Source organism: Serinus canaria, chromosome W, assembly GCF_022539315.1.
Source record: "Serinus canaria isolate serCan28SL12 chromosome W, serCan2020, whole genome shotgun sequence".
Taxonomy (NCBI): Eukaryota; Metazoa; Chordata; class Aves; order Passeriformes; family Fringillidae; genus Serinus; species Serinus canaria.
In genome coordinates, this window is record NC_066342.1 from 10,364,452 (window position 1) to 10,390,343 (window position 25,892).

Consider the following 25,892-nt stretch of genomic DNA (forward strand, 5'->3'; position numbering starts at 1 on the left):
GACAAGGTCAGTAAGAGTGCACAATTTAAGTAGTGGGAGGGGCCACTGGTCTACCCAGAGGGGTGTATCAGTTTTCCAGGTTAATTTCAGGGTATCGCATGCCACAATGTCCCCTATTAAAAATCAGACTGAATTTTGAGACCCCATTGAGAAAGTACATCTCGTCCCCATAATACCATGGGTACAGGCAGAACAAACAGTTTTGTTGAGGCTATGTGACCTTCATCGCAACTTTGATAACTGCACTGCTCCCCCCAGTCCCAGTGAGGGCTTGGGGTACCTCTGTGAGGGGCCATGTGGGAGACCACTTGGCTTGAGAGATAACAGTGACATCGGCTCCAGTATCTAAAATACCACTGAGTGTTATCTGCTCCCCCTGTAATGTCAGGGTATATTTGCAAGTGGGACATTCATCAGAAATTGTCTGTGCCCACAGTATTTGTGGGGTTCCCGTAGAACCAAGTCCTCCCACCCTTGTTTTGCATTCTTTTACAGGGGATGACAAATTTTGTGAAAAGGGAATCAATTGTGCGATATGTGTACCTTCAGGGACAGTGCAGGGTGAAAAGGGGGTCCGAGCCATGGTTTTAATTTCCCCAACAGAGTCTGAGTCTATAACTCCTGGGAAAACAAAAAGCCCTAAAAGGGTAGTTGAAGACCTCCCCACCAGCAAAGCACTTTTCTGGGGTCCTGGTGGGCCAAAAATTCCTGTAGCAAGTAAATGAACAGAAGAATCGAGCAATGTTACTGTGATTGAGGTTGCCAGGTCCAGTCTGGCACTGCCTGCAGTTGCTGGGCAAAGACTTGAGGCGATCCTCAGCTGGGTATCCTTGGTGGATGCATCTGCGGAGTTGGCATCTGTGGTGTCAGCATCTGCGGTGGCAGCTGAGGTATTTGTGTAGGAGTGTGGTGCCTGCCCACACTGCAATTCCAGTTTTCCTGGATTGGGTGACCTTCAAAATCATACTTAGAGCAACACTGGTTCGCAAAATGATGCCCCTGGTAACACTGTGGACATATATCAGGGGTTTTTGACTTAGCTTCTTTCTGAGAGAAGCAGTCTTTCTTAAGGTGGCCAGGTTTGCTACATCTGAAACAGACTCCCGGAGTTCCAGAGGGACCTTTGATGGCTGCAAAAGCTGCGGCCATGGCTTCATACTGATGTTCTATTGTCCCAGTACGGTTGCACGCTTCAACCATTTTAATAAGAGCTGCTTCTTGGTTAGGCAGGGACTTAAGTTGTTTTTTACAGTCTGTGTTTGCATTTTCAACAGCAAATTTTAAAAGCAAAATTTCATGGGCATCAGAATTATCAATTTGGCGTTCAAGTGCTTGCTTAAGGCGGTCAATAAACTGCATGTAGGGCTCTTAGGGCCCCTGGAACAATGGTTTTGAACACTTTCTGAGGTGTTTTTGCATCGGGGACCTTAAGAAAGGCTTGGTGAGCTGCATCCAGGACTCCATCAAGGGCTTCCCTTGGGCAGTCTCGCAACTGGGCGGCAGGATCTGTGTATGGTGCCATTCCCATAAGCTGCCTGATTGTGAGGCCTGCCAGGGTCTGATTAGCATGACCTACACAAGTTATAAGAAGGTTTTGCAAACCCTTCTCCCACTCCTTTTCCCATAAGCTGTATTGAATGAGGCATAGCAGTAGCTGAGCAAGAGTTTTTAAATCATGTGGGGTCATTATGTGAGCAGAAAACACAGAATCTAGCATGTTTGCAAAATGCAGTGAACTGATGCCGAGCTCGGTAGCTGCCTGTTGGAGCTCTTTAATTTCTGGGAAAGACAGCTGTTCCCAATGGGCAGTTCGCTTTCAGGGTCCCAAATATACTACCGGTGCCACAATTCTTTCAGCAATGTCAAATTCCCCCTCCCTTAATGCTTGCTGTTTTAAACAGACCCAGTTGTCATGAGGGTTACGGGGATACAAATCAGGTTTTGTCAGGATCAATGGGCTTGGGATCAAAGTGGTCCTCCTCTTCTTCTTCCTCGCTGTTCTCTGGGCAGTAGCCAGCAGCGAAACCCCCTACAGAGCGCAAAGGACTCCCCTCTCTTTCCCTTATAAGGGAGGGTACCGGGGCTGTGGGTCATGTTCACTGTGGCGGGAGAGATGCAGTCTCTTCAGAATGTAAGGAATTCTGAGACTCCACCATAAAGGGGGGCAAATGGCAATCTGTTTGACTTTAGCAGCAGTCTCTTAAGATTTTAAAGAGCATTGAGCTTCTGCCATAGAGGGAGGGCAGGCATTCCCTTTAGCCTGGGACTTTTCTTGGGCCTTTAAGACCTCAAAAATCACCCACAAGGAGGGTAGCATTTCTGCAGCTGCTTTATTTCCCTTGGTAGCAGAATCCCATAGCTTAATTCCCCCTTTGTCCCACAAATCTGTCATAAAGACCATGGACTCTGTGACTCCTGGTATCTCAGCTGCTGCCCATCGTAATAGGACTTTTAAGTCATGTGAGGGCAAAGTTTTGCCATGCTGTTGCAACACCTTAGACATAAGTTCAAAAACGTCTCTTTCCCGGGCAGACATTGTCCACTGCGGCAGTTAACCTCCTATATCCTGGAGGGATACCTCGCCTCCTTTATCCTGGAAGGGTTTGTTGCCAGCTGGCTTTCCTGCTTCCTCACAGCAGCACTTCATTCTGCAGGGCTTGTCGTCAGTCACTCAGCTAGACGATCATCGCTTCCTCACCACGAGGGCACCATTTGACGGCAATTGATAAAGAGATGGGGTCTCCATGACACACAAGAAGCCATTTATTGATACACACAGCTGAGTTTATATACCTTTTCAGCTGTAACTAAAAATAGCACAACTATAACATTTGTGTAACTAGGTAACATTGCTTAATTAAAAGCCTTGAACACACTAGTTCAGGTATGTGCATTCTTAAATAATTTCTGCTTACCAAGCACACTGTTAACTTCTGCATTCCTTCTTCAGGGTTCTGCTTTCTGTTGCCAAGGCTTGTGGCCTACTAATGCTAACATATCCACTTCTGTCATGAGCTGAACAGTGCTCCCAGCTCAGCTTTCTAGCTGTATTTCTAGCTCTACTTCTATTGTATTTTAATATGTTTAGCAAATTACCATAAATGACAAAAATCCCCAATTAGAGACATGTGGTGAGGTAATGCTCCCCCCGTTCAACCCTCTTTGAATTCCCCCTCTTTTAAATAGTAACTAAACTTTGTTTATAAAAACGTGTCTCAGAGAGGTAGTTTCAACCTTGACTTCCCACAGAATCTAACCTTGGACCCCCAGCTTGGATGCACTGAGGAATTTATTTTGTCCTTCTGTCTAATAGAGTAGGTAAAATGCTAGCTACAAATACTATGATAGGCTACAGAGCTACAAATATACATGTAAAGAATATAGAAAATATATTAAAAAAAAAAGATAAAAACCAATTTGACATCATGCACAGGGCTCAGTATTGGGACCAGTCCTGTTTAATATCTTTATCAATGATCTGGATGAGGGGATCAAGTGTATGAGCACTGAGTTTACTGGTGTCACCAAGTTGGCTGGGAGTGTTGATCTGCTGGATGGTAGAAAGACTCTGTGTTAGATCATGGGGGGAAGGTGAGTGGCTCAGGAGACCACTCACCCCAATGTTCGTGTGGCACAGAGAGCTTTTATTTTCCAACCCCTCCTTTATATATGGCATTTGAAAGACCCAGTCTGGATGTTCTCATTGGTTTGAACTCCACACCCCTTCAGGTCCTGGCCAGTGAGGTGGCTGCAGCATTTGGAGATATTTGGTTGGCCAACACCCTTGTCAATCACTGTAACAACTCTACAGTGGGATCTGGACAGATCGGATCAATGGGTCAAGGCCAGTTGTTTAAGATTCAACAAGGCCAAGTGTTGGGTTCTGCACTTAGGTCCCAACAAACTCCATGCAATGCTGCAGGTTAGGGGAAGAGTGTCTGAAAAGATGCCTGGCAGAAAAGGATGTGGGAGGGTTGGTTGACAGTCAGCTGAACATGAGCCAGCATGTGCCCAGGTGGCCAAGAAGGCCAATGGCATCCTAGCTTATATCAGCAATAGTGTTGCCAGCAGGACTAGGGAAGTGATTGTCCCCTTGTACTCTGTACTGGTGCGGCTGCACCTCAAGCACTGTGTTCAGTTTTGGGCTCCTCACTACAAAAAAACACATTGAGGTGTTAGAGTGTGTCCAGGGAAGGGCAAAAAAGCTGGGGAAGTGTCTAGAGCACAAGTCTTATGGGGAGCAGCTGAGGGAACTGGGGCTGTTTAACCTGGAGAAAAGGAGGCTCAGAGGGACCTCATAGCTCTCTACAGCTACCTGAAAAGAGGTTGTAGTGATGTGGGTGTTGGTCTTTTCTCCAAAATAACAGGCAATAGTTGAGCCAGGAGAGGTTTAAAATGGATATTAGGAAAAATATCTTCAGTGAAAGGGTTTTCAAGCATTGGAACAGAATGCCCAGGGAAGTGTTGGAGTCAGCATCCTTGGAGGTATTGAAAAGATGTGTAGATGTGTTGCTTAGGGATGTGGTTTAGTGGTGGACTTGGCAGTGTTAGGTTTGCAGGTGAACTCAATGATCTTAAAGGTCTTTTCCAACCTAAATGATTCTATAATTTCTTTGAAATAAGAGGATCTGAAACTTAGTGGAATTGAAGGGCCTTTTACAATGAGTGCATAACTGAAGCATCAGGAATTGTTTTCAGGACTTGGCATTATTTTCTTTTCCTGGCTCTGTGTGTTTTATGTATGTGTGACTGTAACATGGAGGGGTGGGTCAGAGACAGAGACAACACACACCCAAGGTCCATGTGGCAAGAGAGAGAGCTTTATTCTTTGAACCCAGCCTTATATAGGGGGTTTGAAACGTCCCAGTCTATAATGCTCATTGGTCTGCTCTTAACACCTCCCAGTTTCCTGACCAGTGAGATATCTGCAGCTTAAGATGGAATGTGATTGCTTGAGGTCTCTGTCTGTAACCAAATTAATTGCTCAGCCACAGACTAGCTGTGACATATGACGACTTAAATTTTGAATGTCTAAGGCTTTGAAATGTTATTCCAGTCTTTAGGAACAAAACTGTGAAATTTTAATGATAATTCTAATAAAATAGAAGGGAAACATTTTGGATTTTCTCATTATACCATCTCAAAATTTACATACTTATGTGTTCCTGTGCTTATCACAGAAACAACATACTATGGATATAAAAAGAGGTTTGAGAAAATTGACTATTATCTTATATGGAAGTATACTGGTCACTGTTATTACACACCCATTTTTGAAAAGGGTAGTGCAAAGTTCCCGGGGAACTACTGACCAGTCAGTCTTACCTCTATGCCTGGTAAGATTATGGAACATATCTGCTGGAAGACATATTTAAACATATGGAAAACAGGGAGGTGATTAGAAACAGCCAACATGGCTTCAAGCAAGGGCAAGTCATGCCTGACTAATGTAGTGGCCTTCTATGATGGAGTGACTGCATCAGTGGACAAGGGAAGAGCAACTGATTTTATCTGTTGTGGACTTATTCCTTCCTCTAAATTGGAGAGACATGGGTTTGATAGATGGACTGTCACATGGATAAGGAATTGGCTAATAGATGCATTCAAAGTCAACAGTTCAGTGTCCAAGTAGCTACCGATAATGAGTGGTGTCCCTTAAGGGTCCATACTGGGACCAGTAGTGTTCATTATGTTTATCAACAACATAGTGCTGTTGACGCACGTGAAGGATGGGATGCTATCCAGAGGGACCTAGAGAGGCTCAAGAAAGGGGCTCATGGGAATCTCATGAGGTTTAACATGACCAAGTACAAGGTGGTGTACCTGGGTCAGGGCAAACCCCAGTATCAGTACAGGCTGAGGGATGAACAGATTGAGAGCAGCCCTGAAGAGAAGGACTTGGGAGTGCTGGTGGATGAGAGGCTGGACATGAGCTGGCCACGTGCACTGGCAGCCCAGAAAGCCAATCGTATCCTGAGCTGCATCAAAAGAAGTGTGGCCAGTAGGTCAAGGGAGGTGATTCTGCCCCTCTACTCTGCTCTTGTGAGCCTCCACCTGCAGTGTTGCATCCAGCTCTGGGATCCTGAGCACGGGAAAGGCACTGACCTGTTGGAGCAAGTCTAGACAAGGCCACAAAGATGATTATAGGAATGGAGCATCTCTTCTACAAGGAAAGTCTAGGAGAATTGGGATTATTCAGCCTGGAGAAGAGAAGGCTTTTGGGTGACCTAATTGCAGCCTTCCAGTACCTGAAGGGAACTTGCAGGTAAGATGGGACAAGATTATTTACAAGAGCATGTAGTGACATGACAAGGGGGAATGGGTTAAATTGAGAGTAGGTGTCGTGGTTTGAGAGGAAATGAAGTTTTTTGTGATGGTGTGGTCAAGACAATCGGTGTTCAGATTTTAATATTGGCACCTGGTTTGTCCACTGAGGGCATGGATACGCCTCTGAGAACACAGGGGGTTAAAAGCTGTGAACTCCCAGGGGAACTTCCTTTTTGAGTTCCGGTTTGGGACTGAGCAGACCCCCCTGCCCGGCTCCTTTGGCTGGGAAGGGGGGGAGGGGAGCCATGCGGCCGGAGGGAGGTAGGCCAGGCCTGGGCCACAGGGTGGAGGAGAACATTGCAAGGGCTTCGGGCAGCCATCCCCCATTCCCCCCCGCTGGAGAGAGGGAGAGAGTCAGAGCCGGTGCCTGTGATAGCACGGCCAGCGTGAAGGAGAAGGGGGGGGTGCCCAGCAGGGCAGCCAGGCGTGGGAGTTCATGAAGCAAACTGGCAGAACCTGGGACTTTTAACCCTTCTGGGGAGGATGGAAACCTTGCAAATGCTGATTCCTCCTGAAGTTGATGAGATTGAGAGATGTCGAGAAGAATCCTAGGTGGGAGGAGATGATGGAGTGGCCTTTGGCTGGACTTTTCTTGTATAACCACAGCAGAACCACTGGCGTTCCTGTGACACGGAGACTGCATTCTAGGGGGAGGTGATGGCTCAGAGCCGGGAGAGTGCAGTGATGTAGAGGTGTGCGAACAGAGACGACGGGTGAGGAGGGTGGTGGTGCCCTCCGTCTTCGAAGAAGAGGAAGATGATCTCTGTTCAAGAGACCCCTCGGCCCCAGGGGGTGAAATTTGGGGGGGACAGGTGTCCCAACAGGAGAGGGACTGTGCTCTTTTTGGAACTGGACAAAGCATCCTTAAAGGGAAAAACCCTAGAAGCAGCTCTGATCCATGTGCAGTGGTGAGAGCACTGGACATGGAAGGAAGAAGTCACGATGGCAAATGTTCTCCGGGCGGTGCCACACGTGACACGGAAACACGAGAAGTTCGACTGTTTCCTGGGGAAGTCTGTGGTGCAAGAGGGACTCCTCTCTTCTCGAGGAACTGAGAATTGGTTATCTAAAGGGTGGTAATGGAATTGGAAATTTGGTGGGGGGAGGAGGAAGAAATTTGGAAGGTTTTCATCTTGTGTTCTATGTGTTCTGTGTGTTTTTCTTTGTAGTTTTAGGTTAATAAAGTTTTTTTCCTTTTCAACCTCAAGTTAGAGCCTGCTTTGCTCTGTCTCTGATCACATCTCACAGTGGATGCCAGGGAAAGAGGTAGTCTCGTGGGGGCACTGGCATTGCGCCAGGCTCAAACGATGACAGTAGGTTTAGATTAGATATTAGGAATAAATTCTTTACTGGGAGTGTGGTGAGGAACTGGAACAGTTTGCCCAGAGAAGTTGTGGATGCCCCATCCCTGGAGGTGTATGGCCAGGTTGGATGGGGCTATGTACAACATGGTCTAGTTGAAGGTGTCATTGCCTGTGGTAGGGGGATTTGAACTAGATGATCTTCAAGGTCCCCTTCCAACCCAAACAATTCCGTGATTCTCTGATAGACAGTGGGATTGAGTGCACCTGCAGCAAGTTAATAGATGATACCAAGATGAGCAGAGCAGTTGATTCACTTGTGGGAAGGGATGCCATCCAGAGGGACCTTAAAAGGCTCAGTCCATGTGAGCCTCATAAAGTTCAACAAGGCCAAGTACAAGGTGGTGTACCTGGGTCAGGGCAAACCCCAGTATCAGTACAGGCTGAGGGATGAACAGATTGAGAGCAGCCCTGCAGAGAAGAATTTGGGGGTACTGGTGTATGAAAAATTGAATATGAGCTGGCAATGTGTGCTTGCAGCCCAGAAAGCCAATTGTATTCTGGGCTAAATCAAAGAAGTGTGGCCAGCAGGACAGGAGAGGTGATTCTGCCCCTCTGGTCTAATGAGACCCCACCTGGAGTACTGCATGCAGCTCTGAGGTCCTCAGTACAGGAAAGATGTGGACCTGTTGGAGTGGGTCCAGAGGAGGGCCATGAAAATGAAATCAGAGGACTGGAACACCTCTCCTATGATGACAGGCTGAGAGAGTTGGGGTTGTTCAGCCTGAAGAAGAGAAGACTCTGGGGAGACCTTATTGCTGCTTTTCGATATATAAAAGGGGCTTATGAAAAGACAAAGAAACTTTTCACCAGGGTCTGTATTGACAGAACTAAGGGCAATGGTTTTAAACTGAAAGAGGGTAGGTTTAGATTTTACATAGGGAAGAAATTTCCTATGATGAGGGTTGTGAGGCACTGAAACAGATTGCCCAGAGAAGCTGTGGATTCCCCATCATTGAAAAGTGTTCATGGTCAGTTTGGATGGGGCTTTGAGCAACCTGATTTAATGAAAGATGTCCATAGCAGGAGGTAGAAGAATTGGATGTAAATGATTTTTAAAGGCTGATCATTCTATGATTGTTGTTTGTAGTCAGTTAGAAATCTGTTTTCTTTTTTATGACATGTTCAGTAGCAAGCAAAAATAGTTCCTTTTTGGCAATCTATTTGTTTGAAAATCGTTATTTCCTGCTATAACAAATAGCGATACAAATGACAGTGAGTGGCTGTCCAGTAGTACCCAGCCTTGAAACAAAGGAAAACTTGAACTACAAGTATACCTAGCTGCTCCTTGATTTGTAATTGCATTTATGACACTTTTTGCTCTCTCCAAGGTGTTTTAAAAGGTAGCAACCAAATTGAACTGTATTGTGTAGCTTTTTTTGTCATATTCTTTTTAAGTGACTGAAACTTTTCACTTAATTGTGCAAATGTAAATGTTATGATTTATAAGCAGAAAGTGAAATTAACTGTGTGGTTAAACATTAATAGTATTATCTTACCTTTTTCACTTTAACTTTTAGCTTCAGTAACAGTTGGTTTTATTCTGTGAAGATGCCTTAAAATGGGATAATGAAATTGCAATTCATTAAAATTCAATAGATTAATTTAATGCAAAATAAAGTAATTTTCATTGTGCCCAAGAACCAGATCTCTCATCTCATTTATTCAGAATAAAACTTTTCAGAGACTATTTTATTTTTTTTTAAGTAAGACTTGAGCAAGAATGAGTATTTGAACATATGTTCAAGTTTCTGTGGAAAATTAGAACCAACTCTGCAGAGGAGTTCCTCTTAACTGGAAGAGATTAGCATTTCTATAATACTAACTTCAACAAGATAAATTGTGAATGCAGACTGACCTCCTTAATCAGGTTAAATCATCACAGAAGTTGAATTTGACAAAAGATACTGTGGAACTCTGCTAAGACTTTCATGAAGAATGAAAGTCTTGAGGTGGGACAAGCCATTGAAGGAATTATACATCTTGTTTTTAATAGAGTTATGATTACATCTTCAGCATTAGTAATTTTATATACTGTTTTTATTGGTTTTTAAGACTCATCATGAGACTTCATTGATAAGATTGCTATTTGTGTCTTTTGGATCTCTTGCATCCATGGGTTGTTCTTGAGCTTTCATTGTTCCTAGAGGCATTTTTCTTTTGTCACTGTCACTAATCTAAGGATGGATGTTGTTTTTTGCAACTGATTTTTCTTTTTTTAGATGTTACTTTTACGCATGCTTCTAATGTGTATATTGCCATTTAAATGAAGAGTACTATAACTGGTAATTAATAAAACCCTTTATTTGGAATTAGCTAACATTTGTGAGAATTTTAATCAGGCAACCACCTAAGTATCACTCTAGGAATCAATATTCATATTGTAACATGCAAAAATAAAGATGATAATATGCATTTATCACCAATGTAATGTTGTAATGTTCATGTTTCTTCATATGTTGTATTCACAAATGTCAAGTTACTGTTTGGGTTTATTTAACTCAATAGAATAAAACTTGTGTATCACTGTTTTAGTGGGTTGAAACTGTCAAATAGCTTACATGACTGTTTATCAGAGCAACTGCCATTCACCAGAAGGAACCTTCCTATGCAAGTTAGATTACAAAAATGAGGAAGGTTAAAAAGTGTATTTAATCTCTTATCTGCTTAGAGAGTATCACTTCTCTTGCTGTGACTTTGCATATAATTTTTCTTGTGTTGTACTAAAAAGGAATGTTAGAAAATGTTGTTGCTACCATGTGCCTTTAAAAATACTTGAAGTCAAAGATACCTGTAAGTGCAGAGGGAAGGGAAATTTCCTTCAGGTGACAAGACAAGTTAGGGAAAACAAACACTCTGAAGAATTTTAATCAACCATCACTAATGTTTCCACTGGATTCTTCCTATTGGGGTGAGGGAATTATGTTTACCGTTCTGCAGAGAGCAACAAGGTAGCAAAAGTATATACTATTAGGTGACATTGCTCTTTCAGAGCTGATTTAGGGTTTTAAAAAGCAAGTTTTACTTTTGATTTTCTGTGTAGTAATGCCTAAAATAGTTCCTTTGGCTTAAGCAAGCTAGTTTTAGGAACTACTATTATAAAAGCAGCCTTATACAAAATATTGAAAGTATTCCACTACTTTTCAGTGTGTTTTTTTTTCTTTTACCAGAGCAATGTAGTATTCTTTATACCCTAATTTGAAATAAGGTGTACAAAGCTGTATAAATTAATGTATCTTATATTAATATATAATATATTGCCTTCTTAAAGCATGCAGCTCTTGTCCAGAGTAGAATTTTGAGTATGTACTTGTTTAATGTTATGTTTGTATCTGTGTACAGAAAGCATAGAAACAATGTTGGACCAAGCAAACCTATTTCTCAGCCACGAAGAAACATTGTAGGCTGCAGAATACAGCATGGCTGGAGAGAAGGGAGTGGACCTGTAACACAATGGAAAGGCACAGTTCTTGATCAAGTTCCTGTAAATCCTTCCCTCTATCTTATAAAGTACGATGGATTTGATTGTGTGTATGGACTAGAACTGCACAAAGATGAAAGAGTTTCAGCACTTGAAGTCCTTCCAGACAGAGTTGGTAAGAGGTTTTCTCCTATTTGTGCATATGTTGTCAGAACATTTAAATTTTATTAAATTACTTTTCAGCATATGCAGATAATCTAAATGCTCTGTTCAATTTTTATTTTTTTTTGTTCACAAAGTTTTGATGATAGCAGAGAGATTAGTGCTGTCTCTTGTCTTTAAATTGTATGTAGAAAGTTCTGTGGGTTTTCTTTTTGAGAGTCTTATCCCTAATGAGCTTAGGTACATGTAGCGTCGATATTTCTATTAAAATTTAAACTCTGAGCCAGCTGAGAAATGTCCTGGCTATACTGTCTTACATGTGTTTGACATTAATTATGTGTTTGCTTGGGGTTTTTTTTAATGTGCTTTCAATAGGTAGTAATACAAGCAGTGGGGAAAAAAGCATTTCCTAAGTGAAATAACTTAGTAACTAGTAACTTAACTAGTAACAAGGCTTTATTGTTTTTTATAATTAGCACAGAATTGTTAAACTGCAGATGTTTCCAAACTGTAAAGTTCAAAGTTTGACCTAATAATGTTTTTTTGTGAATGGAATCAATTCTTGGGTTTCCTGACTGCAAAGAAATCAGTAGCAGTCTCTAGAATGGGGTTAAGGGGAACCAAACCTTACACCTTCATTAGTAACTTCATACAGCTGCTCTGTGATTTAGCCTCTCCTCCTCCCCTCCTCCTCCCCTTCAGTATAAATATTTTAAATACAGATGCTATTCCTTGCTGTGGCTTATATTGGTCTCCCTTTACCTTGGATTATGATAGCTTGATTGGGAAGAGTGCAATGATGGAAAACGTCAATAAAGAGTGTTAACATGTTAAAATAATTATTCGAGTTCTGCTGTTCTTTGGTCTTCAACTCTCTGAAATGGGCATTATTTGTTTTTTATGTGAATTGACTAACTTTCAAATTGATTTATTAATGAATCTGGATAAAGATTATTTTTTGTGAAGATTTATTTCTGTACTTTTTGAATGGACATACTTATGAACTGCTACCATTTCAGCTTCATCTCGAATTAGTGATGCCCATCTGGCAGACACAATGATTGGCAAAGCTGTGGAACATATGTTTGAGACAGAGGATGGCTCAAAAGATGAATGGAGGGGGATGGTCTTGGCTCGAGCTCCTATAATGAACACATGGTTTTATATTACCTACGAGAAGATCCTGTGTTGTATATGTACCAACTCTAGATGACTATAAAGAAGGTGACCTTCGCATTATGCCCGATTCCAGTAAGTAGACTGGTTACTTTTTTATTCTGAAAAGTGGCATCTCTCTATATTATTATACAGCTTATGGGTTATGTATGGAAAAGAGAGTTGACAAAGAAGTATCTTTTTAAGTATCAAAACTAGCAAAGGTTACAGCACAATTGAAAAAATATGTGTATTAAACAATTTCTGAAATATTTTCCTTGAGTCAGTGGTGAAATATGCAATAAATACTGGAAAATTCTTTTCCTTATGATTCCTAATTTTGATAAAGATATGCATACTGTTATGAAGAGATTACACTTAGATTTTTTTTCGCATGGACAAACTAGAATCTTTCCATTGTTATTTTCTTATAGAAGTGTCACAAATCGAGGAGTTATATTTTTGAAGCAGTTGTTATAAAAATAATGTCTTGGGGCTAACTAAAATAGGTTAATTTAGTTTGGGTAAGCATCATCAGTTTGGAAAGTTTTTGAATAGTTTCTTGGAGGAAATAAGCACTAATATTTTCAAAACTCATTTTCTCTCATATGTTTAAACATATAAACAGGAAAAAAATTTCAGTAGGTTAGGAGGAATATTTTTTCTTTCTTTTTTAAAGTGAAAGTTATTGGCTTTTTTCCTAGAAATATTTTTTGCAGAATCAGTGTTATTCAAGGGATTTTAGCTAATAAAAAAAAAAAAAGAAGAAAAACGTTTGTCTATAATATTGTACTCTCACTTCTGTCTTGTGCCTCAAAAGTGCTTCTCTGACAGAGAGGCAATTTTGGCTTTAAAGTAAATCATTAATTTGATAGCCAAACAGTAATTATGCAATGAACTACATAAATATTATTTAAAATTAATTCATTGAGTTTCTCAGACTGTCTTCCTTCAGATCTAGCACTGGCTGAGTAAACAAGTGGCACTTATTTGAATAACCTCTGTAGTAATCCTGTGGTTTTAGATTTTTTCCAGCCTAACAAAAAGCAACTTATCTGTGGCCTGAGAGAGAACCACAAATGTTAATGGAAAAACTGACTTTGATCATATAAAAACCAAAGCAAGCTCTTTCAGAGCTGGCACCCCAAAATACCTTGCAATTACTTTTTAAATTCTGCTTTGCTTTCTTCTTTCTTAGAAAAATAAGTTAAAAGACTCATGCTTTTCATATTTAAGAATTAAGTTTTTAATATGTTCTTTTTTCCTATCTATCGTGGGTCCCTCCCAGCTCAGGATATTCTATGATTCTGTGATTCCTTACCTCTGTTTCTAAGGCACTCCAAACTACGAGCTACATTCCCTGAATTTGGGTCCTCCACAGACAATGTGAATTGTGTATTTAAGGATACTTCTGGGTAGATTTTGCTTGAAAAGCAAATAATAAGATTAAACTTCTCAACAGTAGCCATTCTAGTGTAAAATTGAAAGCTTCTTTTTACAGCATTATTGATTAAGGAGGTTACACTTAGCTTAGAAGATGTGGTTTTGTTGCAATGACATATTTGCATTGACATTTTGGATAGTGAGTTCTAGTACACCTGCCTTTCTGTTAAATATACTCAGTGCCTTGATCTGCTGGGGGCTCAAATTCAATTATCTACAAACATTTTTTGTAATTTTTATGCAAACCTTCATGTCAAAAGATTTACTTTTCTAACCAATTGAAGTGCTAATTTTTAATTCATAAAAGCAAAGACAGTATTACTTAAAAAAATAAAATCTGTGACTACTCTAGAAGCATGGCAATAGGTGCTTGTCTAAACTACTTTAGACATACTTTGCATTCTGAACTTGTGACTTTCTTAACTTATAAAGAAGTCTGCAATTTTGTATATAGAAAAAAATCCATAAATGTCTACCAAAGTACAATGTATTTTCATATTACAGATGATTCACCTCCTGCAGAACGAGAACCAGGTGAAGTTGTAGACAGCCTGGTAGGCAAACAAGTGGAATATGCCAAAGAAGATGGCTCAAAACGGACTGGCATGGTCATTCATCAAGTTGAAGCCAAACCATCTGTCTATTTCATCAAGTTTGATGATGATTTCCATATTTATGTCTATGATTTGGTGAAGACATCCTAGACGTCATCATGAACTTCTGCCAAATTTGTGGAACTATTAAATGTAAAATTTGTAGACACAGACTTGACTGTTTTTCAGTTGAATGAAAATTTAAATGTCCCTGCGAACCCACAATCTCTGCCAGCAACTGTTTTGTTCTGAATAATACAAATTTATGTGAATATGACACATCTTGTGTAAGAGAGCTCCTTTTCTTGAAGGAAATAAATATATTTGGGTGGTAGGGAGTTAAAAGCTAAGAACAGTTGCAAATTCAAGCTGTGTGAAGTCAGTCTAGTATTGTAATCTAGATTTTTTCTTAGATTAACTTTTTCTTCAACCTTGAATCACCTGTTCAACTGCCACATGCAAGTGTAGTTTGCTATTTTTCACGTCTTCTTTTACAACATTAAATTTAATTTCTTGGCTACTGGCAGTCCTTGTTTTCTGGGTTGAGACAGAGGTGACTTTTCTGAAAAGTTTAAACAGTTTGTGCAGCAGTAAGGAGTGTCTAACCCACGTAACATCAATTTACTGTGTTTCTACTCTGTTTCAAATTAAGTTAATAAATACTTGTGTGTTTTTTACTAGTCACAGGGCAGTAGGATATCAAGTGTTTGACTTATGCACCTTTCAGTGAAAAGGCTTTAAGCTATAAAAATATATTTAATCTGTATATCCAGCTAATTAGAAAATTAAGGTTAAGGGCCTGTGTTTACAAGTTGTGGGAACCAGTAAAATACACACCAGTAAAATACACACAACAAAGCTGCCATTAATCCTAAATGTTGTGTTCTGTTTTGTTATACACATTTCGTAGCAGAATACAAGTGCTTGGTGCCACAAGTTTAACAGTATATAATGCTACTTAAGCAGACTTTGGACTACACATGAGCAATCAGTAGTCTCTCATTTAATATCAGAACCTAAGAACCTGGATGTTTGTGTGTGGACTTAGAAAGCTAGTATCAGTTAATCTTTTACACAGTAAATACAAGTTTATGCGGGAGGGGGGTCCTTTTACACTGAGGACCTCCTTTAGAGAAGGAGAAGCATTTGTTGCCTTCTCCTCAGTCTGCTGTAATCCTTTGCTTTGTTTTGTGCTGGGGTTTGCTATTGTTTTTAACCATTTTGGTTCAAGAAGGCATAATTTCAGTGTATTCTATTTTTGCCTTTTCCACGTAAGGATTGTCCAGACAAATCTACAGTTTAAACCCATTGTTGCCTTTTGAGGTGTACTTGCTTTGAGGTATGCCATTAACATGAATTTCATTTTGTGAACACTAGAGTTATGCATGCCAGTGGTGTACTATCTAATGGGACCTATAGGCTGTCTCAGTGGTTCAGTCATCTGCATTAGATTGTGGATGCAAATAACAACCCACAACAGCAGAATCCTTTCACAGTTTTAATCTTGCAAGATAGTTGTAAATCAAGGTTAGGGTATTTGGGCTTTTTAAGAATAGCAACTTTTAAAAGCATCATAATTGTAATGAGGATCAGCACAGCAACAAAATTTTCATGTTGAAACAGAGCTCTACAGGCTTCAAACCACTGCTTCACAGAAATACAGTACATGAAGAATGTGAATACAGTCAACGCTATTGATGGAAAGAAGGAATACGTAGATATCCAACCTGATGATGCTAGTGGAAAGATGCAGGAGAGATACTGCTAATCAGAGATCAGGGGTCTGACCTCTATTGTGGGTATTCTTACTAGCAAAGACTCAGTGGCTTAAATCCTTTTCAGTCTTTTTTTTTTTTCCTGATTTCATGCTTTAGCCTTAAGGCTTGTGCCTCATTATGCTGTTAAATGGTAATACTGTATAAATATGGTATCAATTCTTTGTCCTTTGCTACTATATTGCATTATGTCCTGTATTTCATCATGGGCAACCAAAGGCAGGCTATTGTCTTTCAGTTCAAAACTTCTCAATCCAGTCTTTAAGCACCAAGTATCTGAGTCAGTAAATTTTCATTGTGTTTTGAACAAAATGAGCAGATTTGCAACACAGTGCTTTCATCCTGCAGATCTGTTATGTGCTTCCTATTGACTCTTAAGAGTCCTGCATGTAAATCTCAAAGCTGAGCCTGGCTCCATGAGCCCAAGTTGATATTTGTGGCACAAGAATGAGTGTATTGATTACACACAAAATACACTAATAACTTAGTACAATGAATTTTGGGCTTTACATCTAAGGATGTAACAACAAGGTTTGTTTTGAAATATTTGAGGTTTAGCTCTACTGGAACATTTTTATCATTTGGCTTGCATTTGTGGGGTTTTATGTAAGCCACTCTAATACACCACATATTTTGCTAATTAGAATATAATCTATACAATATCTACTGTCAAATTTTATGGTTGTTTTTAGATGTCCCCATTGTCTGTTGCATGGGATTTTTCTTTTCATCATTTTTTTCCTTAAGGTTTGTGTGGAGGGGTGGTTTTGGTTTTGTGGTTGGTTTTTTTAATAGCTTAAACCACTGTTTTGAGACTTGAGACTTATTCCACTCCCTGCCATCTCTTTTGGGCTTACTTTAGGCTCATGTTTCAGATCTGCATGCAGTGCTTGCATTACCCTAGTAACTACATGTTGGTCCCTTGTTCTAGGGGTTCAACATTACTTTCCAAATTCATCATAGGTCTTGTGACGACACAAGCCATGGATCTTAGTATAAAAATTATTGGCCTCTCATTTACCTGCTGTAGTATTGTTGTATATTGTGTGTGCATGATGTCGAGCTGCCATGGAAAACTTTTTAAAAGGAAAAAAACCCACCTTAAATGCAGACCATCCTTTTTTGCATGCTTAGAAGGTTAGAACATTCAATGTAACAAATGGAAGTTGCATGTTATAATGTTTAGGTTTGGGGTTTGTTCTGTTTTTATTTTGTGTTCAGTTTTTTGTGAATTTCCTTATTGTGCTGTTTGAATGGTTGTTAATAGGATTAAATGCACTGGTGAGGCAAACATAGTTCCAACGAAAGGTAATTTTCCAGTTGTATGTCATACAGCATTTGAAGGGACCATGTATTCTGTTCAAGAATAAATAAAATCATAATTGATAAGTAAAACAATGATTTTTTTTTCTTTTGAATGCCAAACCCTAAACTAAGTGGGACTACATAAAGACTGAAATACTTTGGGGAAAATCCTATTTATTACAATAGGTATACATCTTCTTAAAAGTAATTCTTTAAAATTGAGGATTTATCTTCAAATAGAATAAATTACAGTTGCTTCAGGGAAAAATAATTAGGGTAAAAAACAGTTTCTGGTTCCTTGAAAATGTTGTGCATTTTGTATTTTATATCATTAGTGCAATTTGGATGGTTCTTGGTATGTGTATAGTTCAAAGGTCTTCGTGTTCACATTTTAAAATTAGGTAGTGACTTCATTTTTAAAACTTGGTTTCATTATTTTTTATTTTCTTTGCATTTAGAAGTATGAACACTTTAAATCTGTTACTTAATTCTGTAAGTAATTTTTATAATTATGATGTAACTCTATCCTTAAAACATTTAAAATAAATCCTTTATGTGCAACTCATGACTTTAAATTTTATTCTCATGAGAAAAATGTAGTGATGTGACTTGAGACTGCAAAGAAGCAGTTTCTTCAGTATTTTAATTTAAAAAGGCTTTGTATTTTAAAGTTGGGCCATGTGTGCTGGTATAATACTTTCCCCTTATGAAATGTTTGCTTGCTAAGTCTTTTTTTTTTCTGCATGTAAGTATGAATGTCAGTAAGATGGAATTTCACTGAGGTAAAGCATAATGCTTAAATTGTATTTCACCAAAAAAAGGAAAATTTCTCCTCAGGGGTTTATGCAAGTCTGTGAGGAAGCATCTTATTTCCAGAACACACTAGCTTACACTGTAATCAGTAGTTAAACAGCAGGGAACAGTAGAAGTGTTTGTCAGTGTTTAGCTCATAGATTTGACTGCTTTGAATTAATGGGCTTAACTAGAATTGGAATTTTATTTTACTCACCAAATTAAAAAAATAAAGAAAGGAGAATTTATCCAAAACTAGACATGATGAGCAGTGAAGAGAATAATAGCACAGTGCTGTGAATTTCCTTGAGGCACATAAAGTATTTCATACTAATCAGTGAACACTTAATTATTTTATGTTAAGGTAAATTACCAAGCTTGATTTTGAATACTGAAATCTGATTATAGGGGGGAAAAATCTTATAGGAATAGCCCAAAATATATATTTTGACACCAAGTTGCCGACACCTCTGGACAGTGGGAAAGAGTGCACTGTCCAGCCTCCTGCTGAGAGCAGATTTGCCCCCAAGCAGGCAACATGGGCTGGATAGCTCAGTCCTTTAAGGGGACAGACACCCCAAAACCCAAGTCGCTCTTAGCCAAAGGCAACCTTTAGCAAGCATAAGGATTATCAGCTCTTTTTAGCAATTATCAGCTCTTTTTATGATTCCAGCTCTTTTGCTTGCTAAGGTGCTGCACAGGCCGGCCAGAAGGCAGACGTGAGAGAGGAGAAGGCTGTCCTGACGTTCCACAGCAATGGATTTATTGGGGGGTCTGTGAAGGGTTCCAGCTACGGCTCTTCTGACCAGAATGGGCTAAACCAGCCCATTATATAGGGTAAGGGGGGATCAGAAATTGTCCAATAGTAGGGGTTAAGGAGAAGTGACCTATGCGGTTACAGAGAGATAAGCTGGGGTCTGAAAGGCGGAAGAGGGGGGCTAGCCATTCACTGTGACTTGGCACTTCCTATCTTTAGGCTTCTACCCTCCACGGAGCCCTAGCAAGCCCGGAGCCTGCTACAGTGCACCCTCAGCAAGTGCATAGATGATGCAAAACTGGCAGGAATGGCTGATATACCAGAGGGTTGCGCTGCCATCGAGAGGTACCTTGACTGGCTGGAGAAATGGACAGGAACCTCATGAATTTCAACAAGGGAAAGTGCTAAGTCCCACACCCGGGAAAAAAAAACCGCATGGGTCAGTACATGATGGGGGCTCACCAAGTAGAAAGCAGCTTTGCAGCAAAGGACTGTGTGTTTGTAGTGTCCTAGTGGAGACTAAGCTAAACATGAACCAGCAATGTGTCCTTGTGGCAACGAAGGCTAACAGCACCCTGTGCTGCATTGGGCTGTCATTGCCAGAAAGTCAAGGAAGGTGATCCTTCCCCTTTACTGAGCACTGGTGAGGCTGCATCTAAAGTACTACGTCCAGTTCTGGGCCCTCCAGTACAAGAGTCATGGACATTATGAACAGAGACCAGTGAAGAGTCACAAAGATGATTAAAGGGTTGGAGCACCTCTCTTATGAGAAAAGGCTGTCACCTGGCTTTATGGGGACAGTCAGGTTCTTTTCGAAATCCTTGACAGAATCATGATGAAACTAAGTTGTAGTTACAATTAAAGTTTTATTTTTTACTGGACTTTTATGATCAGCATAGAATGGTATGATCAGAGTAGAACAGGTGTTTTAATAAGCACAATCAGTATAGCACAATTTTATAAGTAGCATAGCACAGAATTTCAAGGCATAGCTTAGCTTATGGCTTCTAATCACCTGGATCCTCTGCATGTCAGGTCAAATCTTTAACATATGACTGTCCATATCAATATAACAATCATAATCTAGACTTGAAAGATGTAAAAGAATTTGAGTCACTAAATCCTCAGTAGAAGCAGATGATGTTGGTGGCATCCCTGACCACTGGAGGATCACAAGTTTTGCTGTCCGACAGCTGTTTCAGTCCAAGTCCCACTTAATATTTAACTTCTTGATTTTATAGGCAGTGCTATGTATGCTGCTAAGCTTCCCTGTTTTGTATCAGGGTCACAACCACCTGATTGGCCAGGTGCCTGGGACCTTCAAGGCCAGTAAGGAGGCGAGTAGTTAGCCTGGCACCCAGGAACCTGGAGACTGATAGGAAAGGGGAGAAGTCTGCCTACTGCGCAAGACCTTCAAGGCCTGATGAGGGAAAATGGGACTGATATGTGCCCAGCTGAGTCACAGGGAATGGCCTAATTTGCCTAATGGCAGTAGTTATGTTAATCATATTACCAGGGGTCTGGTGTAGGTGGTCACACTGAGAGAGCTGGGAGTGTTTAGCCTGGAGAACACTCAGAGAGGTTCTCATCAATGCGTACAAATACCTGATGGGAAGGAATGAAGAAGAGGGAAACATGCTCTTTTAATAGTGCCTAGTGACAGGTCAAGAGCCAGTGGGCACAAGCTAAAACATAGGAGTTTCCGTCTCAACATCAGAAAACTATTTTTTTTTACTCTGAAGGTGACTGAGCGCTGCAACATTTTGCCCAGAGATGTTGTGGAGTCTCCCTTCTTGAAGAACTGTCTGTACATGGTCCTGAGCAACTGGCTCCAGATGACCCTGCTGGGAATGGCGGGGGGAAGGTGTGGACTAGGTTCCAGCCTCAACCATTCTATGATTTTAAGGATTGACAGCCTGGAAAAAGTTATCAAGCTTCTAAGCATTCTTTTCAGGCTTTGCTCTTCCCATATTACTAGTTTACTGCTCTGAATTCCTCAATTCCTCTTCCAGATTTGGAGTATAGCAGCAGTATATGTGCAACAATGTATCTGAGGTCCCACTGGTATCAATAAGCTGGTGTATATGTAACACTTGACTATTCCACTTGGATGTTAATTACTGCTTTCTGTTGAACATCCCTCTTAATCATTGTCAGGATTTACATAACTTCAGTTGAGCAAAAAATGTAAATGGCTTTCGTACTCTGACAATTTAAATACCTATATATTTTGGTGCCTTTTTCTCCAAATAATCCTTAAATTTACTTGTGAAAGTCACTCTATTGAATAGAAATCCTTTTTTTGAATATCTCCATGCTTTTTGGTGTTGCACTGTTACTCAGGTCTATACACCAGACTACCCTATTCAAAGTTGACTCTCGTAATGAATACTGACATATATGCACCTCAGTTTGAGCAACCTTCTTTTTTTGTTCTTTAGTGGGTTTCTGTCCTGGTTTGAAAGACAGGTGTCTTCTAAGGAAGGCAGGAGCCTTCCTTGGAATGGAATATGTAATCCCCTTCCCTCTGAAATACTATAATTTTGAAATTAAGGGGCTTTCAGTCAAAGGTATGAGGATAGGAATAACAGTTCTTTACTAGTTTGTATAACAAGGCAAACAATCAGCAATACCTATGGCAGTTACAACAAATAGAACCAGAAACCCAGTATCAGCCTTCTCGGATGCAGGCACTTTCCCCTTTAGTGTAGTGATGGTCACAGACGGCAGGGGTGATGGTGGCTCCTGGTGGGCAGGGCAGGTGCCATGATTCCTCCACAGCTGCAGGGGGTGCTCTGGAGTGAGCTCGGAGAGCACGTAGTAATGATGGCTTGACCAAGACGGGAAGGGATGGAAGAGAGGCTTGTTTCACAAACCCCTGGGGCTGTTGATCCAGGTGCCCCAGCAGGACTCTTGGAAGCAGCAAGCTGAAACAGCAGGAATGAGCAAAAATCCTGGGGTGGTGGATGAGATGTATCAGAAGCTCCATGGCTGTAGGTAGAACTGTGGGACGTCTCAGCACGCAGGAGGTGAGGGGCTACAGTGTAGAGAAAGCTCAGAGCAGTGCCGAAGAAGCAGCGGGGGCAGGCCAGTGGCAGCCTGGCTCCAAGTACAGCAGGAAGAGGTGAGCTCAGGATCCCAGGCAACCGAGCAGATGGTGAAAAGTCCATTTTTAGTGAGGTATGTAGGTGTCAATAATGTCCCAGTTCAGTTACTGTTCTCACGAGCAGAGGCTCACCCCACAGCAGAAGAAGCAGGACTGGGGCTGGGCTCTGACAGCACCAGCAAATTCACTCCCGCAGGCAGCAGAGAGAGAGAGAGAGAGAGAGAGAGAGAGAGAGAGAGAGAGAGAGAGAAAAAGAGCAGCTGCCCCAGCCTGGTCCTTTACCAGTCCAATTATGGAGGTATCGCTGCCCCTCAGATAAGAGAAGTGCAGCCAGATGCCCTCCTCCTCTGAGCTTGGCCACTTCTTTTACTTTTCTTAAGTATGCAGTCATTACTGTTTCCTAGCAACTTAAGGGACAAAATTCCCTAAGTAAAAAGAAACAAAAGGAAAAAACCTAACCCCCAAGAGTTTTCCACTTGGAGCTGACATTTGTGACATATTTTTGTTAGATTAAGATAAACACCACAAGTTAAAGCACACTTTATCATACTTTAAACGCATGTTCAAGTTAAATCAGTGGAAATTTACATAGCCACTCTGGGGAATGGAGAGATCTAATAATACCTGTGTGGAAGACAGCTCTGAAAGGGCATCTAAGTGTTTAAATATGCATAAGGAGATATAAGATACTTATGCATTTTACACAAAAAGTTTGGACTGATTTTTAATTCTGCAGAACTATCTACATGTGGTATACACTCACCTTTGAACTGAATTCTGAGATGTCTTCTTAAATTATCCTTATGAACATTTTGATCTACAAATGGAGTTGTGCTGGGAATGGTTTGTGTTCGCCACAAAGATTCTAATAAATTGGGTTTTGCAGTACTGACTTCTAGCCATTTTTAACTTAGAAAAGCAGGTATCTAACTTAAATGTTTATTAATTTATTGATTTAGAAAACAAAGTAACATTTTAAGCTATAACAGCAAACAATGTTAATAGGAGAAACAGTACAAAAATATACTATTCAGAGACCATTCTATGTATTATTCAGAGATCATTCTCAAAAGTATTGAGAAATAGGTCAACAGCAAGTTAATCAAGTGTCCATTTTTGCTACATTACCCCACATTTCATTGGGGAAGGATGAAACTGTCTTTATGGGGATCCTCACTAATCTCAGGTTTTGTACACCCATTCTACATTTACCACTGTAAGCCCCCCAAAAAAACTTGCTTGACGAGACTCTTAAAAGGATTTATGCTTTTACATGTACTCTGAGTTAGACACATAGAAGAAATACTGTCAATATATTCTCAAGGGGTCGAAACAACAGAAAACTTTACTGGCAATTTCAAAAAATCAGAGAACTTTGGCAAAAGTTTAGAGCAGCATTCAGTAAACATAAAACACTTCACAAAGCATTAAATTAGCCCATACAACTTAGCAAACTCCAAGCCCATCCAATTTAAGTTTCTCAAAACTCTGAGAAGAGAGAACTAGAAGAAGAAATAGAATGAAAGAGAGAAAAGATACAGAAAATATATATAGAAAATGTTATAAATGGCAATATAGTTACTGGCTTTTGCTGTTATGTATTAGCTTGTGCAGATTAGTATTAATCACAACAATCATGATGTAGTACACTTTTTAATCACTTTTAGCTGGTTTTGGATATAGTAGAATTTGTCAGCTTTTGTGGCCAATGCTCTGGCAAAGTGTAGTTTACATATATTAGTGTGGTAAATATAGTTTAGGCTTTTGCAAAATATTAAAATAGAGACTATGTATTATTAACTTTTGCAGAATGTTTTTATCTTTGAAACTAGCTGACAATAGTGAGAAAACTCAGATAAGTCTGTGGAAATAGCTAAAACTTTTGTATGATTCAATAACATTGAAGGAACCACACAGATAACATCGAAAGAAAGGATGTGAAAAAGACTCCTGCCACTGACTGTGCAGTGATCAATAATTCCCTGTCTGCTATTGTGAGGAAATGACATACAAAACTCACAAAAATCAAATGTACACTATTGCTCGATGGGTCAAAGATCAAACAAAGCTAAAAGAATTCCCAGAACATGTAAAAGAACTCACAAGAATGTTTGAATATGTATAATCCTAATGAATATGAATTAACTAATGTAATGAAAAGTATATAAGAAAATTGTTTAAGGCTGTTATAAATGATCAAATGGGCAGCCAAATTTATAATAAAATTTAACAAAGATTTATTAGATCGTTAACAAAAATAGAATTTCGAAAAACTACCACAGCCAAGGCAGCGTCAACCCCAGGTGTCGGCGCTGGGTGAACCGAGATCCGACCGACAAAGTGTCAGCATCTCCCCAGTGGTTCACCCTGACTGCTTCATGCAGCTAGCTTATATACAGTTTATTCTGCCTGAGGCAGAAATGACCAAATGCTCCTTTGTGTCCCTTCACATGTAGAACTGGGGCCATACATATGCAGAAATAGACAAAAGTCAGTCTAGGTGTCTGGATGGTTGTCTGAACTCTTCAGAAGAGCCTGCATTCACATGTAGCAGTGGTGCCCAGTGCTTGAGTATGGTAGATGCAATCTTCCCAGGTGCAGGTCCTCGTGAGTGGCTTAGACATTCCAGGGAAGTCAGCAATCATGGCCCAGGAAGGTTTCATTCATACGTTAACAGACTTGATATTATCTTAACATTGTCTGGGAACTAATTGAATAGAAATAAGACTGCTCCAAGCCAGGGTGGTCAAAGACATAACTTGGATCTTACAATATTTTATACACATATATAGCATGAATTATCTCTACTATATACTACAATCCCTCCCCATTTATTTCACCAATTTAATTCATGCTCACAAATTGTTAAATTTTTAATTTCCTACTTTTACTCATCACCATTAAGGGTTCCTCACAAACGGAGTACTCCTTTACACTATTCGGTACTCCCCTTGTGGGATGCCCTGATATATCACATAATTCATTTTTACAGTTGTCTGCTTCTCGAACTTTGCCAATGCCTCTGCAACATTGCTGGCATACTTTCTTTCTATCAACCGTATGATCTTAGATGCGTTGCCTCTGGAAGCTCTCTCTGAATCTATGGGAACTATTGCAATCTGCATCTCCTGGACCACAGAGTGGATCAGTCTGATAAAGTATGGAATCAGACAAGGGAGAAATAGGATTCCGGCCACTGAACAGAGCACAAGAAAAACCACTTTGTTCCACCATGCCCCATCAAAGTTTGTCCCACCATGAAGCCATTTTTGGACCGGGACATGGGCCACCTTTTTGATTTCGGCCGCCAAACCTCTTATGGTCTCCCCATTATCATCGATCTCGATACAACATTCTGACTCATTGAATTTTCCACACACTCCCCCTTCTTCGGCCAGCAAATAGTCTAGAGCTATTCGATTCTGGTACACAAAAGCCCATAGTTGGGTGTGCTGCAGACTTAGTAAATCTAGGGCTTCAGAGGTGTGATTTGAAACAATTTCTATATCTGCTTGCAGCCTAATCAGTCTGTTCAGTAGATAAATCGGAGTCTTATACCCGTAACTTCCATCTTGAGCCTATGTGGCCGGCCCATAATAATCAATTATTCATGCCACTGGCCACTCTTCCTCCCCCCAGGTTTGTTTACTGCTTATCACCAGTATAATCTTTTTCAGACTCCTCCTCTCCTTTCT

The 25,892-nt window shown here is 40.3% G+C and overlaps 1 protein-coding gene across 1 annotated transcript in view; it reads left to right on the forward strand.

Moving 5' to 3' along the window:
* Window positions 1-16,942, forward strand: part of LOC103824914 (spindlin-Z-like) — a 98,267-nt gene extending 81,325 nt beyond the window's left edge. The window contains 5 exon segments of the mRNA XM_050986447.1: window positions 11,031-11,284; window positions 12,291-12,446; window positions 12,449-12,472; window positions 12,475-12,522; window positions 14,374-16,942. Of these exon segments, the coding sequence (XP_050842404.1) occupies window positions 11,031-11,284; window positions 12,291-12,446; window positions 12,449-12,472; window positions 12,475-12,522; window positions 14,374-14,573 (682 nt within the window). The 3' untranslated portion in view covers window positions 14,574-16,942.
* The last annotated feature ends 8,950 nt before the right edge of the window (window positions 16,943-25,892 follow it).